Below are 17,457 nucleotides of genomic sequence, written 5' to 3'. Positions count from 1 at the left end.
CCCTGCCCGGCCCTGCCCGGTCCGCCCCTTCCTGCCCCGCCGGCGGCGCCGGGGTGGAGCCGAGGCGCTGCCACTGCCGCCGGCCCGGCCATGCTGGACTTCGCCATCTTCGCCGTCACTTTCCTGCTCATCCTGGTGGGCGCCGTGCTCTACCTGTACCCGGTAATGCTGCCGGCGGCGGGGTGGGGGGCGCACGGCCCGGCCGCCGGTCCAGCGGGCGGGGAGCGAGCGGCCGAGCAGGCCCCGGCCCCGGCCCCATCCCACGGCCCCCGCCCCATCCCCATCCCACGGCCCCGGGCTCGGGCAGTGCCCTGTGCCCGTACCCCGCGGCCCGGGCCCGGGCGGGGACGTGGCAGGGCCATCGGGAGCGTTCCCCGCCGTGCGGGGCGTTCCCGCGGCACCGCACCTCACGGCACTCCTGCTTTCCCTGGAGTGAATCCGCTTACCAAAGGCGTTGTCTGCTCACCGTGCAGTTTTGCAGGTCTGCAGGGCAAGATCTGTGTGTAAGATCCCACACTGCAAACCTGACCGTTTAAATCTTTACACAGACATCTTTCATCTAACCAGATGAATAATCCTGGTTTAGCCAGTGGGACCAGGCACACGCTTGCAGTTTATCGGCTTAGCAGGTCTGAAGCCTGCAGATGTAGCATATCTAGCTTTTGTTTAATGTTTGCAAGTAGTGCAGCAGTATGTGTGTGGAAAATCCACCTCTCCTGCTGAAAAGCTGTGGAGCTTGTATAATATCTGAAGTTTCTCATAGACTGATGCATTTTGTTTACTCTAGGCATCTAGGCAAGCATCAGGTATCCCTGGGCTGGCTCCAACTGATGAAAAGTAAGTCACTTCCATCTCCACATTGATCAAGTTCAGTATTGGCAGAGGATACTGTTCATAACCAGATATCCTCTATGTTCCTCAGGGATGGCAATCTGCCAGATATCATTGCCAGCAGGAGTTTACATGAGTTTCTGGTGAACCTTCATGAGAAATATGGCCCACTGGTCTCTTTCTGGTTTGGAAGGCGTCTTGTCGTCAGCCTCGGCTCCATTGATCTCCTGAAACAACATATTAACCCCAACCGGTTGTGTAAGTGCCCTTTGCATTGTCTTTGAGTCCATTTGTTCCAGCCTTGCTGGGTATCCTATGTCAAAGGCAGTTGGGGTTTCATTCTAAGTTGAAAGAAAATGAGACTGTGTTAGCAGTTGACATGGTGGTTCAGGTATGGCTTTGCTCCTGCTTGCTGGACTTGAATATCAGTGACGAAGAGTTACTGCTGTTCAATGGCCATCAAGAAATCAGTGCACTCTTGTCTTTTACCGTCTCTCTACAGGCAAATGTTTATGGAAAGCATCATGCTCATTACTCACTTGAGAAAGCAAGGTGAAGGTCCAGTAGCCACTTGGCATACATTTTAAAGGCAGTTTGAAATATGGTTTAAGAGGGGAAATTTTGCTAAATTAAGTCTGAAAACAACTAGGCTAGTTTATGATAACTGCCTTGTATAGTTCAGCATAGAGACTTTTTAAACTGTTATTTGAAGAAGTTCTTTAACTTTTGTTTTTCTTTGGTGTGTAGAATTTTGTGCTGAAAACCTTTAATGATCTTCCGGTCTTTCAAGTTGTTGGTGGTGCTGGTAGCTGAGTTGATCATCTTAGTCCTGGGAAGGTATTTTAAAATATGGTGTAAGTCTCTTAGGTGGGCGTTTTGCTTCCTAAGGTGATCACAGTCAGTGAGTTAACTCAGTTGATGTTTGGGTTTAATCCCTTGCTTTTGTGGTTTTTGTCTTATGAGGTTGAATGAGGTGCTGGGTGCACACCTCTGACCTGATCCTATAGGCTGTCTTTAGGCACAGGCAGATATCTCAGATAACTTTATGCTGGGGTCATGATGGGTAAGCTTCATGTACAGTTGCATGACAGACTCAAAAAAAATATGGTTACAATCTGGGAAAGGAGTGGGAGTTAATGAGAATCAGCAAGACACAGTGGATAATGATGACACTCCAGAAGGTGGAAAACCACCCTGAAAGATCTAGATGTTCTCAAGTGTGTTTGGGGGAAACTGAGCAGACAGTCACTTTCTCAAAGCTCAGAGAAGTGGTGACAGGCCCCTGAGCAGGCAAGTTCTCAGAAGTGTTCTGAATTTGGGAGTATTTGAATACCAGAGAAAGATAAATACAGCGCCTGGACGTACATGCAGGAAATTAAGTGACCCAGGCCACTACAGACTAGCCCAGCATCCTGCTATGCCAAGGACTAAACATGTATTTTTAAGCATGAGGATGAATAGGATGCATGTTGTATAATTAGAATTATAGACAAGGAAAGTGATAGAACTGAGTTTTTGTTAAGGTTTCAGTTCAGAATTTGCTTGGACACTGTATGGGTCATCATAATGGCATAAGAGAGATGAAAGAGGAAGGAAGGGTGGATTGTCTTGGTAAAATGAAATACTGTGTTGGGGAGGTGATGTACTCCCACTTAACATTAGCATCTTCTCCTGATGGCATTATGCTGGAACCCTCTGTCACCACAGGGAAGGAGAGTGAGATGGTTATCCCTGAGAGCTGGGGTAGCGGGAACAGGAAGAGGAGGGGAAAAAGCAGGCTGCGTGAATTGCCCTCAATTCAGTCATCACACGGCCATGGATGAAAAAAGAAAGGGTACATTGAGTCATGTATTTTCTGTAAAGAGAGGAAAACATCTAGACTGTTGCACAAGATGAACATGAGCCAGACCTGGAATCCTGTGTGTGGCTCTAACCTCTGTACTCTGGCATGATGTTGAATAAAACAAATGAAATGAAGGCTGCCAGTGTTATCAGAGAAGTGGGAAGCCGGTTGTGTAGAAGCCAGGGAAAGTGTGTTCAGCCCAGCAGAAGGAAGAGCTTATGGGGGGATCCTCATAAAGGCAGCAGCAGCAGGCTTGAGAAGGAGGGTTCTCATGATCTCAGACCTGAAAAAGCAGAGATATTAGTTGTATCAGTACTTTCCTTTTAGCATGGGTGCTTGTCAGAAGTGCTCAAATTTTTTTAGAGGTGATGACTTTTACTGGTTATATTTCCTGAAGTGTTGAGGTATAAACAAACATAGCTGAGTAGCTGTAGCAAAACCCTTCCTGTACCATTTCTTAGGGAGTGAGAACAGGGGTTGTGGTTGCTCTAAGCCATGAAATGGCTCTGGGCAGCTTGCAGTTTTGTTGGAGATGTGGTCTTGCCTGTGTCTCTTCTATGCACACAGTGCTGTGGGACAGGAAACAGCCCACAGTGGACTGCATTATATCCAACTTCTGACTCTTCAGCCCCGCTTGAACACCCTTGCCATCTGACTTCCTCAGTCTGCTGGGGTGCCTGAGGCCAGAGCTGCTTTTCATAGATGCCTGCCTGTTGGTTTCCAAGGTTGAGGTGTAGGGTTTGGCTCCAAGTATTGTACAAAGGTTCTTCTCATCTCACGTGTGTGTCACAGGTATGGCCGAACTTCTTGGAGACAGAAAGAGAGGTGCAGATAGTGCATCTCAGATCAGAGCCTTGAAGTTGGACTAATTGCATTCATAGTTATTAATATTTCCAATGCCAGGAGACTTTTTCCTTATGCTTAAAACAGTGTTTGAAATTGGTATGTTTTCATGGCCTCTTAAAACTTGGTTGTGATTAATTTGCAAGGAGAATTCAAAGGAAGTAAAACTTTGCTGCTGATACTGGTGATTCCCCTGTATGGCTCTGAGGAAGGAGTCCAGGTCTGCAAAGAGTGTGGATGTGAAGAGGGTGGACTAATGCAGGATTGCCAGGAGCAGTACATTCAGACACCCACTTGGAAAACTCCCATGAGTTGATGTTCCATTTTGAGTGGGGACAATGAACCTGAAGCACATTGAATGCTGGAGATGGAACTATGGGTCCTGACCTGTCTGAGCAGAACAGCTTCACTGCTGTTCTGGAACCATTTGTATTGTGTAGTTTCAAAGATGATGTCCAGTTCTGCTTGGCATCTGGCTTGACTATCCAGTTAGATCTTTTCTCCCTTAGTACTTGCAGTGGCATCCAGGACAGCACTCTGAGGTTCTTGGGATGAGGGAGAAGACTTCCTTGTAAATGAATGGATCAATCAAAATTTTTATATGTTTCACTAAGAGGACTGAAAATGTAACCCTGGAGATATTTTCAAGACAAGGAGAAAGGAAGAAGTCTGTGAAAGTGCTGGCAGAACAGAGCTCTCTCCAGAGACAGTTTGTGCCTTGTGGAGTCACTGGCCTCCCGCAGCTGTGGAGAAATGGCCATTTCCCAAATGGTTCAGAGCCAGCCCTCAGCAGAGGGCAACCTGGGTGCTGCAGCCCTGAGAGCACAGCAGTGAGTGTATCACTTGTGTGGGACTGCCAGTTTGGACTAAGGACAAGGGGAGGAAAAAACGGAGCCTGTGGCTGATCCAGCAGCTTGCTCTCATATGCACCAGGAAAACTTTGCAGTTCCAGCAGGTGTTGGTGTTAAGCATCCTCCAGCCTCTCTAGATGCCTCTGCTTTCTGGATTTGCTGTGTGGGCTTTACCACCTGCCATCTGTCTTTCTGGCTACCCAGTGTTGTGCCAAGCTCTGCCAAGGCCAGTCGGCAGGGAACTATGGCATGAATAGCAGCAGCCAGTCCATGACAAAGTACCTTGGAGGAGGAATTGTCAGCAGCAGCTAGAGTCACATAACAGCCTGCTCCACGTGGAGAGCCACAGGTACCATCTGCTGTGCCAAAAGACACATGCTCATACTCCTTGTAATTCTAAGTGGGAAAGAGGGTGAGATCCAGAGCTTAAAAACATTGGAAGGGAAAAGATGTGAGAGAAAAACATTTAGGAAAGATTACCATATTCATGCCTCTGGCCTTGTTAGCTGCTTTTATGCCGTTAGGTAGTAAGTCCTCTGCAGGTGGAATTGTCTCTTCTTGTATGTTTGTCCAGTGGCATAATGATCTCTGCAGGGAATTCTAGATACATCCACAGCTGGGAGAGTCATATGTGTCTAGCCCAGCCCAGCCTCGATGTTTTCTGATGCCTCAGAGGTTTCACTCTCCATCTGGGAGAAATAAGACTGTGATAAACAGTGACAATATCCCTCTTGAAAACCCTGATTGCTGCTTCCAAATAGTTCCTTAAAGATTCTGCCAGTTCTGCAAGACCCACTGAAAGGTTTACAGAAAGGGAAAAACATATGCTATGCTTTTTTGCACCATTTTGCATTGGCACCTAATATACTTTAGCAAATATATTAAATAGAAGTCCCTGGTGGTGAAATTCAAAGTTAAAAATCTAACTGAAGTGAGTCATGGATATGGAAGTTATGTGGTTTTGTCTAGTTTGTACACTGTTGCAAGTGTCTGTGTGGAAGGAAGATGGAAAGAAGGCAATTAGCAGTAGAAAGCATTCTATAGCTTACTGGGCTACTGTTTTCTGTAAGAGCTTCAGAGCTTCTCTGCTGGAGGCAGCCCTGACAGAGAGGCAGCTGCTGGTTTGGGAAGAGCTCATCAGCAGGGAACTTGGTGCATGCGAGCGAAATCATGCAGGAAGAGTAGGGTATCAAATAAGGTTTGCTGGGGCTGTGAAGCAAGGGAAGGAGTGCAGAGAGCAGCCTCTGGCTACATCTCTCATGTGAACTGATATATCCTGAGTGCATAGCCTTGATCAGGGCAGGAGGGCACACCAGATGTGAAGGGGTAATGTGCTAAAGGGGCTGCAGGTCAGGCTGGAGAAGGGGAAGGACCATGCTATACTCAATCTTGTCACCAAGGCAATGGCACAACCACCTGGGAACTGGCAAACTGGGAAGAAGCTCTGAAGGCATTGTTACTTAAAGAGTTACTTGGTAGAGCCAGCAGGCAAGCTCTGCTGGGAGAGCTGATCACAGGATGGCACCCTGCCCCAGAAAAGAGACCTTATGAGGTCCCAGCCCACACTGAGCAAGAGAAGCTTGACACCCCAAAGAGAGTGTTCCTAGGGGAAGGAGCTGTGCCTTGCTCACTGCCCAGAAGTAGCAGCACCCAATTAAAGAGGTTGCTGTTTTCATCAGCCCTGTGTAGTGTGACTTTTGAATGGTGTTTCCTCTACTTGCTTTCAGTGGATCCCTTTGAGACAATGCTGAAGTCCCTCTTGAGGTATCAGTCCAGCCTGAATGGGGATACAGGAGAGAGCCACATGAGGAGAAAGCTGTATGAAAACGGTGTGACCAAGTCCTTGCAAAGTAACATTGCTCTCATCCAGAAGGTGCGTAACTGCCTTTGTACAGCAGAGAAGCCCTGTGTGTCTCACAGGGGAAAGTTTAATGAGAATGATCACTAGGATAAAGTGCTGGAACTATAAGCATCTGAGACAGCAAACAGCCCCTACCTGTTCAAGCATGGTGTGAATATTTGGTGTCTCTTAGCTCCAATGGGCCAGGGGGAAGGGCTGAGCTTGGTTCCTTTTTATGCCAAGATACCAGATGCAGTTAAAGATATTGCAGCACCCTGATTCTAGATATATTTCCCAGGACAGGAGGGAGGAGCAAGGAACCAGCTATTGGGACCACAAACAGGTGAAGAACTGTTCTGTTGATTTAGTCCAGCATCCAGAACATGATGTGTTTTCCCAGTCTGGAGCTATTAGTGTTAAAGGGTTTAAGGTTTCTTTTGTGACAGAGGGAACAAGAGAGGGAGGATAGGGCTGCCTTGTTGGGAGAAAACCTTGAAAGAGGTAAAAGATTCGAGGCTAAAATGTTACTGTTTAGGTTAACAAGGGAAAGAAAGCCTGGAAAGAGTGTAGCTTCATGCCATAGCCATGAAAGTGTGGTCTGCCTTAGGAGCTGCCTTACGGTGGGAATGTCTCCAGGGGGTGTTTGGTAAATAGACTGCTGATCTTACTTCTAACTAATTGTTCATTCCCTCTCAAGCTGTCAGAAGAGCTGCTAGCCAAATGGCTCTCCCTTCCCGAGTCACAACATGTGCCACTCTGCCAGCACATGCTGGGCTTTGCCATGAAGTCTGTCACGCAGACAGCTATGGGCAGCAGCTTTGAAGATGACCGGGAAGTCATCCGATTCCGCAGGCACCACGATGCAGTAAGTGTCATGAAGAGCCAGGAAATTTCCTATTATATTTTTCCAAACTAAGAGCACAGAGCTTGTGTCTGTGTGCAGTTTAGTACAAGCTACTGCTGAGACTTTAAGGTAAGAGCTTGAGGGCTCTGCCTCAATTGTCCCAAGCTAAAATAGTTAGAAAGATTGGAAGTGTTTCTAAAGGATCCATGGGTATCAGGAACCTGGATCCAAAGGCAGATGGGAGATCTTTGGTACCTAAGTCAGTTAAACTCTCTTTGGAGTGCCAGTGGAACTTATTTTTGAAGATCTTCTGAAGGCTCTCTGACATCATGGAGAAGACAAAATCTGAGGAGATCTCAAGCTGTACCCACATATGAGGATGTTAAATCTGCCAGTGGTAGGGCAGGAAAGAAACAGTTCCATCTCCCATTTAAGATTCCCATGCCTTTTTCCCCTACAGCTGTAATTACAGTTGTTTCATTTCCACTTAATTTCAGCTATAATAGACATAGTATCTGAAATGGGACGTGGTGTCTTAAAGAGAAGACCAGTTCCATGTTCATGGGAAGTCAATTTTATTTGGTGTTTTCATTTTCCTGAGTAGGAAAGAATAGAATAGTCCCAGCAGTGTCAGCCTGTGGTGAGTGATGGTACTGTTCTCTCTCTCATTTCAGATCTGGTCAGAGATTGGGAAAGGTTTCTTGGATGGGTCTCTTGACAAAAACATGACTAGGAAGAAGCACTACGAAGATGGTAGGTTCCTCCCAAAATCACAGTTTTCCTCCCACTCTGATTAATACTTAGGAATTAGCTAGTCTATGAAAGCACTTAATTTGCCCAGCTGTCTTGGCTTTTCTTCAGAATTGGTCATCATGCCATAAGCTACCAGATGTGTTGTACTTACTCTCACATAAGATCATTGTTTTGGAGTTGAGCGACAAGCCTGCCATTACTTGAGAAGTTTGTAGGACTAGAACTCTAGTTCCAGGCCTAATTCTAGGGTCTATCCAGTCTGAAGAGTGATAGAGGTGAAGTATCAGGGTATGCTTGCTCCCTTCCTATTCTGTTCCCTAGTGTCCACTTTTGACCTCTCTTGGAGGCAAGCAACTGTGCTAGGTGGAGAGAGATGGAGCCACTTGATTTGGCCTGTGTGGGCATCCATATGATGCACCTTTTGGGGAATGCGCTGCCAGACAGTCACTCACAGGCTGGAGGACACAAGTACAGAGGTGCTGCTTTGAGGGATACTTTCCGTGGGATAGCCTCTGATGTGCTCTTACAAGGTAACATGATTTTCAGGTCTGTTATGGCAGTACTTTTGTTTCTCATATATTTTATAGTAAGTAATTTTATTTTTTGGTTGTCCTGTCTTTTTTTGATCTTAATAATTAAACCCTTTCAGTATTGATTGATAAGATGTTAAACAAAAGTAGCTTCGATCTGGAACTAAGGATTTGCTTGTAAATCCTCCAGACTCAGTGTTTCCTTGTTCTTGGATAGTCTTCAGTAGGTCATTTAAATCAGGCAGCCAATGGCATCTAGGCCCCTAACTCCCCTTGATTCTCACAGTAGTTACCAGGAGTTGGGCACTCAGACAACTTCAGATGTGTGGACTTGTGCCAAAACCCTCCCACATTTTCCCCACCCTCCTCTCTCTGCCTATGCAGACTCTTTAGCACAGAGCCATCCTCTTGCTCCATGCCTGTAGAACCTCTGGCAAAAGGGGCACCATCAGTGGCTGGAGGTGCTGTGGTACTGCAGTAATTATAGCCCTCCAGGTCAGGTAACCAGTGTTATGTGGCTCATACATGTTTTCATGGAGGCTGATTAAACACGTTCTCTGATGGTTAAACATTGTGATTTGACTTCCCTTAAGCGATTTCAGCTCATAGAGTGCACATCTTGGTTATACCTGTAAGGATGGCTTTTTACAGGCAACCTGTGCTATTTGATTTCTACATTTTCAACTAAATTGGAGATGCTGCCTTTCAGATTGACAGTAACATGTAACAGAGGCTGCTTCTGTAACTGAGCCCAGCAGGGACAGCTGGTCTGAAAATCTGCTTGAGGAGACGGATTTGCTTCTCTGCAGCACCAGTATGACCAGATTTTAAAATAAACATTTCTTTTTTGTTCCAAAGCTCTGGTGGAGATGGAATCCGTCTTAAGGAAAGTTACAAAAGAGCGCCGAGGCAGATCATTCAACAGGCATGTCTTTGTAGACATCTTGCTGCAAGGGAGCCTGAGTGACCAGCAGGTCTGTGCAGCTGTTATATCATTACACAGTAATGGAGTTTTGATAGATGGGCAACTCATTACATTGTAGCCTTTGATTAGTGTAAGTTATTGCATCTTAGCTCGGATTCTTTACTAAAGCAGGATTTCTAGTTCTTTTTTCCACTCCTACAATGTTTAATTGCATTAGACTTTGGTAGCTTTCCTTACCACTGCTTCATAGCTATTTTTATAAACCAGAAATATGTTAATATTAAGCATGTCTCATGTGCAATTCCAGTGGAATTTCTACAGAGAGTTCAGTCCATGTCTTCTAGATTTATATCCTACTCTTTGCACTAAAGGGATTTCATGTGCTTGAGTGGAGAATGTGCCACTTCTTTTTTATCTTTACAGTCTTACAAACTTCAGTCTCTGAAGTAGATTTTATTTCCTAGATTCTGGAAGATACAATGATTTTCACCCTGGCAGGATGCATAATCACTGCTAACTGTAAGTACAGATTGTAGGTAACTTCCCATCCTTACACTCGGATGCCTAAAACTCTGTGTGATATGAGACTTATCCTAGGCTAATAAAAAGTTGTATTCATCATTTTCTTTCTTCTGAACTACAAACATACAGGAGAAGCTAATTTTTACATCAGACTCTTGACACAGCCTCACAGCTACTGAATTGAAACCAAGCTGTGTTTGACAGCCTTCCCAGTCTTTTGGTGAACCTTGGAATTTCTTCCCATTGCTTTTTGCTTGCACTCTTAACCCCAGATAACTGATGCTACATTTGATGAAAAAGCATCAAAATGTATAACCCACAAAGATCATGTTGTAAAATGGGTTCTGGCACATGGGAAAGAAATTATAGTAGGATGTTGGAATCTGCCTGGCCACTTTGAATTTCTGGAGGATAGGTGTGTTTCATGTATGGAGGACATTCAGAGGAGTACTCTGGGATTTTTGCAAAGACTGTGGCAAAAAAATACAAATAAAAATACTAGCTGAAGCTATGTAAAATGTCTTATGATAAGGGGATGGTTATCTGGCCCTGTATCTCAGCCAGTGGGGCTGGGACTCCAAAGAAAACCTCTGAGGTGCATCTAGGTGTTAAACAATGTGGAAAATAAATTAGGCAACTATGATAATACTCTTCCTTGGGGAATATCCTCCTGCAAGTACGCCAGGAAGACTGTAATTTTAAGGGGCTTGAATACACATGGATTCCAGGTAGTTCTCACAGACAGACATTTTTGAGTGCTAGAAACATTTCCTTGTAGCTTTACATCCTACACACTTATTTCTTATGCAAGGTTTCTTTTTCACTCTGCTATTGAAGATATCTTGAGTACTTCATAAAAGAGATGTAGTGGAGACAAGTGCTGACCAACCTGCTGCAGAGAGTTCCTTGTCAGGAGCCCCGGGCATTGGCTGTGCTGATTCATTTCCATGGTTGGTCTAATAACCCTGATTCCCCAGGGCTTGTTGATCTGTATGGTTCCTTTGCCAGAGCTGAGGGACTGAATGACTTAGTCTCCTGCACAGCTCCCCAAGCTCCTCACAGCATCAGAAAGAGAATTTTAGCTTGCAGGGTCTCTTACTACACAGGAGTTCAGCTCTGTTCCTACCACTGAATACAGAATCAGCACAGCCTGCTGTGAACAGAAGTCACCCTTTTTTAGGTCAGAAAGTAACGTTGAAAATACAGGAAGTAAGAAAACTGAATGCAGGTTGTAAAGGATTGAATATTCTGGGTCCAGTCTTGTCTTGATTTGTTCCCCAGTGTGTACCTGGGCAGTCTATTTCCTGACAACCTCAGAAGATGTCCAGCAGAATCTCTACAAGGAAGTGGACCGCATTCTGGGGAAGGGACCAATTACACTTGAGAAAATTGAGCAGCTCAGGTGAGTCCTGTAGAAGGAACTGCAGAGGAAGGCTATGTCATGTGGTGTGGGACAGGGGTTTCACATGGAACCTGATCCCTAGCCTACACTGGGCCAGGAGAAGGCATCCAAAAGCTACTCCCTTTTCTTTTTCTGGAAGTGATCAAACCACAGGATGACTTGCAACACAGAGAGAATCTGCTGTAGGACTCCAGACATGGGGACCAAGGTGCTCATTTCAGGGTGTCTTTTGAAAACCCTTTAGGTTCATTGGTAGAGGAAAGCACAGAATCAGTGCCCTGGCTGCCAGGCCAAAATTTGTTTGCTTAACTGTATTGTTTGGTTTCTGTCCTAGTTTTCCAAAAGTAGAAGTAATCAGTCATTTTCCTGGTTGGATTCATGTTCGACATATTTAGAAAGAAAATATGGACCAATCTTCTTTTCAAAGGACCACTGGATGATGATTAGTCAACAGTGTGCCTTTATTTTTTGTGCATCTGTTGGTTTAACTGGGTGCATTTTGGTTTTGGACTAGTGTTAGGGAGTATCAAATGTGTGGGTTTCTTGCTGCTTCTTATATGGGTGAAAGAACCAGGAAAAGGGCTGGTGTGTCTGTGCTTTTTAGCAGTTTTAGTTTGGTTTAAAATCTGAAAGAAGAGAGATTTCTATAACCTTCCGTAAAAGCTGTTAATGAGATTTAGTGCTTCTTGCAAAGCTGGGACTCCTTGCCAGAAAAAAAATACAGTAGGTGACTCAGCTCTCCTTGCTGCCACAAGGATGTGGACAAGCTTCTCTCTGGGAGGGTTAAACTAACCAAGTGTTACTGGTTGCAGATACTGTCGGCAGGTCCTGTGTGAGACAGTGCGAACAGCAAAGCTGACTCCCATTGCTGCACAGCTGCAGGAACTGGAGGGCAGAGTCGACCAACACACTATCCCCAAAGAGGTAGGGCTCTGCTGGGAGCACTAGGCCACTCCTTTCCTGTAGGGGGAGTTTGCTGTTTCCTCTTTTTCCCGAGTAGGGGTGAGGCTGGAAGACCATTTCTTCTGAAACTGTTCAACCTGAGTAGCTGTTCTGTCATCTGAAAGTACAGTTTAGCTCAAAGTTTGCCTGCAGTTCCTCTTCAGGAGAGGCTCCGGGAATTCATGTTCTCTTGCTGAGCAGATTTGCTTCCAGTTCTGGGTCTATCAGAGATGAGTAATATTTTGAAGGGGCTTATAGGCTCAGTTGTGCATGAAAGAACATTCTTTAAGGCCTGATCATATCACTCATCATATCACCTTCCATTGCAGAGAATAAAGTAGCCCATACATACATGCCAGTAAGAGCAGAGAAATGGGGTCAGACCCTCTGTAACCACTAACAGTCACAGCATGATTCTTAGAAGTTAAAATCCTAACATCTGGGCATGGATTATGGAAATCTGCAGATGAATTTATAGCATAATTGTCTTTTTAATCCACCTAAATATGAGTAGTCTACAAAGTAATCATCCAGCAGAGCTGTCCAGAGGTGTCTTTCATTGTGCATTTCTTTCTGCTTTGACATAAATGTCATAATTTTCTTTGCAGACACTTGTGCTTTATGCTCTTGGTGTGATGCTGCAGGATAGTTCATCTTGGCCATCACCATACAAGTATGTAGAATCAACTTATTGCAACTAATTCCTTTCCTTTTTTAAATTAGATCTTAAAGCACAGCCTTTTAGGCTGCAGGGCCTGCCTTAAGCAGATTTTGGAGATGAAAGGCAGTGTAAGAAAATCAGTTTATTAAGGTTTTGGTTTGGTTTTCTCCATGGATATGCTTTTGGAGCAATTAAAGTCATGATCCTCCCATGCTCCAGTCTGCCTGTGTGCATGTGTGCATTAGAGTTTAATAAAAACTTTTTTTGTGCACACACAAAGAGCTTCCCTGGAAAATGCTGGTAAATTCTGTTTAAGGTTTTCTGTGAAACAGTGACTTGAATGGCTTTGGAATCACTGCTTGTCATCATGAAACTATGATACAAGAGAGGAAATGTCAGTCTGAAATTTTTGTTTTTTCAGGGGGAAGGAAAATGCTGCCTCATTATTTCTGTCTGTGAAAACAGAACAGGATCCAGGCCAGTGTTTTGGAGGTTAAAGAAAAAAATTGCTGTAGCTTCCTGTGGCCTCCAGGTGGCAAATATTAACGTGTATCTGACTTACTTCACTTGGGCTGGGAAAAAATGTGGGTCAGTTATTCTAGACAGAGAGAAAAGACAGCCGAGATTTAGGAGAAAGAATAGAGCCTTTAGAACAGCACTTGTCTGGTGCTGTGAGTATACCTCTTAGAAAAGGCTCAGGCACTGATGCACCACTCTACAAGCACCTTGGCAGGCATTCCCTGCTAGGATAGGACACGACAGTGTTTAGGTTTGCTGAGGCCTCGTGGGAGAGACAGTGAGGACTACTATAAACATTGTGTGTTTATTCCAGGAAGACTGGGGTTGAGCTTGAATTAGATGTGTATTTCTGTGACAGAGACGGGAGATCAGCTCTGTGTGATGCTTTCACCTATCTACTGTACAGAAACACTGTGCATAGCTGTTTGCCCTCTGTATTTATTTGCTAGACAGCTGCATTTTCTCTCCTATTACATCTGTAATTTGCCACTTCAGGAGGAATGTAAGTTTGATGCTGCTTTTCCTGAGGGTCAGAACCCACATGCCCTTTCACCTTGTTAGAAGCAGAGCATGGATGTTTAGGCAGGGAAATGAAGGCTTGAAGAATTAAGCAGAAAGGTTTAGCAGAAAGGGAAAGAACTATCTTCCATCCATCCATCCATCTATCCATCCATCCATCCATCCAATTTTCTGTTTGGAGGTGGTTTTTTTGTAACATTTAAATTGAATTATATTTTGTTAGTCTTCCTTGTTTTAACTCATGCCAGCCCTGGATAATAGTTTTCTTACAGCTTCTACCATCCTAAAGCTGGAAACCATTTTTCTCACTTGAATGAGTCACCGTCTTCCCTCCCCCAGCACATACACATACACACACCAGCTGCTTGAAGAGAAGTGTGAGAGGCAAGGAGAAAAGGGAAATATTTTTGGAAGTGAAAAAGGAAGGGACTTGGAGGGAGAGAGGGAGGGAGGCAAATGAGATTGCGTGTGCCCTGGAGGGGAATAGAGGGCAGGTAGCGGCATTAGCTCAGCTGTGTACTCAAGCTAAATACCCACTGCTGAGGAGTAATGCATGTTAGTTCCAGCCCTATCTCACACTAACTGAGTTTGTCAGCATTTTGACCAAGATGGGACACAGCTGACCAGCTGGGAACATTAATGGAGTGGATGCACAATTGGCTTCATATGTTTGTGTGGAATTACGCAGCACGATTTAGAGAGAGCAAATTAGTGAGATTCTGTATTTTGTTGCCAGTTTTTTACTCGAGTGTGTGCCCATGTTTATGGGAAAAGGGTGCTGTGCCTGAACAGAAAGCCTTAGTGTATTTTGTTTTTCATAGGTTTGACCCAGAGAGATTCAATGAGGAATCAGCCATGAAAAACCTGTCCTTGTTGGGTTTTTCAGGAAGCCAGGAGTGCCCGGAGCTGAGGTGAGCATAGGAAAGGGGGTCTTTGTGAGTCTCTCTGGCAGAACAGGAGAGGAGGTGCTTTCAGCATCTTCCTGGTACTGCTGGGACAACCTGTCCAAGCTAGCTGTTGTCCTTTGGCACATTTACATCATAGCAGGGTTTTTATTCTTTTCTCCTGATTCTTCCCTCAGGTTTGCCTATCTGGTGACTACAGTCCTGCTGAGTGTGCTGGTAAGGAAACTGTATCTCCACCCAGTGAAAGGACAAGTCATGGAGACAAAATATGAACTGGTAACCTCACCAAAGGAGGAAGCCTGGATAACGGTGTCCAAGAGAAGCTAAGAGGAAGCAAAACAAGGGTTTGAAAGTGCCAATAGAGAAGTTCTGAGCAAGGGTCTTAAGGAGAATCGTGCTGGCACCATGTTGACTCAGCCAAGGAATTTTACATCCAATTTTTTTTACCTTCCACATTCTTAAGCACATGCCTATCTTGGGTACTTTTTCTAACTCAACCAGTAGTCATATTAAAGTAGATTTAATCTGTATGCCTTTTTTACATTTGCTTTTGGATTTCTGGCCAAATCATTGCAGAGGAAGCAACAAAACCTTTCAGTGATATATGTATGAAGTATTGAGTATCAGCTAGTCAAAGACCAGCCCCTTTCCAATAGCAGCCAGAGCTGGATAAGAGTGCCTCTGTTATCCAGTGGAATGCTTCTTCATGGATCCTAACTAGATAAGATCTTGGAGACACAAGGACAAAGCCTTTCTCTATATATAGGTATTTTTATTCAAAGTGTCTTTCCTTCCCTTGAGCTATATCTATAACTGTCAAGAAGAGCAGATACATCTTGTGAGAAGTATGTGTGAGTGTGAGAGAGAAAGAGAGAAATAAAGTGGGGTGGGAATTGCACCAGTTCTCTTGCTGTATAATCTTGGCATGCTGTGGGGTTGCAAGAGAAAGAATGACTGAGAAATGCTAGTAAACCAAGAGGAATAAAATTGATTTGGCCCCTGAGAAAACAGAAGTATCAGTAATAATGTAATGAAATTAAATAAAACCATAGAACAAAGCCCTGAGAAAGGGATTCTCTATCCTGAAAGTTCTGAGGGCAGTGTCTAATATAATCTACATCAGAAGTTGACAGATGCTTTCAGTTCATTCAGCACTGGGTCAGCCTGAGATTGATCATACAAATGCTGGAAAGGCAGAGTGCTGATTTTATAGAGCTCTAGATTAATGTTGTACTTAATAACTTAAAAGCCTTTCAAAGAATCTTTTTCCTCCTCCAAAATGGGTGCCAGCCAAAGCAGCATCAAGTGCTGCATGTTCACATGCTTTTCCCTACTTCTTTCTTTTTCTTTTGTCCATCACAGGACAGCTCCTGAAAGATTTTTCAGAGTGCCACTGAAAAGGTTGTGAAGCAGGAACCTCTTCCTCCATCATCACATTAGATTAATTGCCATCTGACTTCCTTTTCAGGTTGTGTTTCTCCCTTTTCTTGCTTACACAGGATCACCCTTTATCTTTATTTCCTTTATCAGGAAATCCGCTCGTCTTGTAAAAATGTTCTTGCTCCTGTATTGCTGCCGAGTGCCAGCCTGAATGCAGTCCTGTCAGCTCTTATGGAGTTAACATCTGATGCCAGCCTCTGTGGGCACAAGACAAAGAAAATTCTGCTCTTGGGTTTAACTTGTCAGCTCTGCTTTTGGTCGAGCTGTAGAGATTCAGATCCCCCTCAGTGTAGCTTCTATTAGGGGAGAGGTGACACAGAGATGCTGGGCAGAAAAAGGAGGGTTGTGCAGTTCAGCTTCCTGCCTCTCTTGCATTGATTTTTATAATGAACTGCAAGAAAGCTCTTGCTAATCTGACCTCCACTTAACTCAAGGTTGGTCATGTCCCCAGAAAGCAATTCGTGTTAGGCTTTGCTTCACTGCTTATGCAAACAGGCCTATTTTTCTTGAAGGTTGCAGATGTTTCCTAAACCACCTGGAGAAATCAGCATGATAAAGGATTTTAGTTTAAATCATCCTTGGTGTGCAGAGGAGGTAAAACAGAGGTCAAGATATTGCCTTCTTGGGAAAATCTTGTATGATAACATTGTCCCTGCTAGGAACTGGACAAGGAATATAATTGTGTGGCAGAAATCTGCTTTCTTTTAGCTGTGTCATAGGAGTGAAGCTTTTGGACACTAGAAAAGCTTCCCAAATGTAATTGTCCAGACTTCTGTTACAGCATTTCTCTGCCTTGCTGGAGCTGTTCAAGCCAACTGCCTCGCAACAACCCTTCCCCAGTTACAGGAATCAGAAATGGGAGTGATTCCATATAATTTGTTATGAATTTTCCATCAGCCTCCACCCACAGAGTCTATCTGGGCCAGTGATCAAGCATGCTACAGGAGTCCATGACTGATACAGGAGAAGAATGTGGCCCAGTGTGCTGGAGAAAGCCAGTGATCAGTTTGTGTTTGCTCAAAACTGTCAAAAAAGCACCCTGACTCATCAGTTAAGGAAATGTGTTGAGCATGGAGGGAAAGGAGGCGGGTGAGGTGCTCTCAAGCATTTGTTATGCACTGCTGGGACACTGAGGTCACAGCCACATTGTTTGCTGCAGTCTAAGTTTCCGTTCTCCACTCTATGTGTGTCAGTCATTTCAAACAGCTTAACTACAAAGATTTTAGCCCAGCTGTGGACCCCTGTGCAGCAAACCTTTTTTTGTATGAGAATGTTCATGGATTGGAG

General features: G+C 44.5%; 1 protein-coding gene across 2 annotated transcripts; it reads left to right on the top strand.

Annotated features, from left to right (window-relative positions):
* The first annotated feature begins 46 nt into the window (after positions 1-46).
* On the top strand, positions 47-15,260 carry LOC108507264 (cytochrome P450 20A1). 2 transcript variants are annotated; one of them, XM_017835086.1, is made up of 13 exons: positions 47-162; positions 788-837; positions 923-1,089; positions 6,096-6,241; positions 6,906-7,073; positions 7,727-7,805; positions 9,194-9,309; positions 9,725-9,779; positions 11,064-11,184; positions 11,997-12,108; positions 12,735-12,799; positions 14,647-14,736; positions 14,907-15,260. In XM_017835086.1, exons 1-13 carry the CDS (start codon positions 91-93, stop codon positions 15,055-15,057), a joined length of 1,392 nt encoding a protein of 463 aa, XP_017690575.1. In that variant the 5' UTR covers positions 47-90; the 3' UTR covers positions 15,058-15,260. The 2 variants fall into 2 exon arrangements, with proteins under 2 accessions (XP_017690575.1, XP_017690582.1); XM_017835093.1 differs by having other exon boundaries at positions 66-135.
* The last annotated feature ends 2,197 nt before the right edge of the window (positions 15,261-17,457 follow it).

The sequence above is a fragment of the Lepidothrix coronata genome, unplaced genomic scaffold (assembly GCF_001604755.1).
Source record: "Lepidothrix coronata isolate B3197 unplaced genomic scaffold, Lepidothrix_coronata-1.0 Scaffold7, whole genome shotgun sequence".
Lineage (NCBI taxonomy): Eukaryota > Metazoa > Chordata > Aves > Passeriformes > Pipridae > Lepidothrix > Lepidothrix coronata.
The sequence above is the reverse complement of the archived record's forward strand: the minus strand, read 5'-3'. Positions and strand labels throughout refer to the sequence as shown.

Coding starts and splice junctions, on each gene's coding strand:
- LOC108507264 (XM_017835086.1), top strand. CDS start 91: ATGCTGGACTTCGCCATCTTCGCCGTCACTTTCCTGCTCATCCTGGTG. Junction 1,090..6,095: donor TATTAACCCCAACCGGTTGT/GTAAGTGCCCTT, acceptor ACTTGCTTTCAG/TGGATCCCTTTGAGACAATG. Junction 11,185..11,996: donor GAGAAAATTGAGCAGCTCAG/GTGAGTCCTGTA, acceptor TACTGGTTGCAG/ATACTGTCGGCAGGTCCTGT.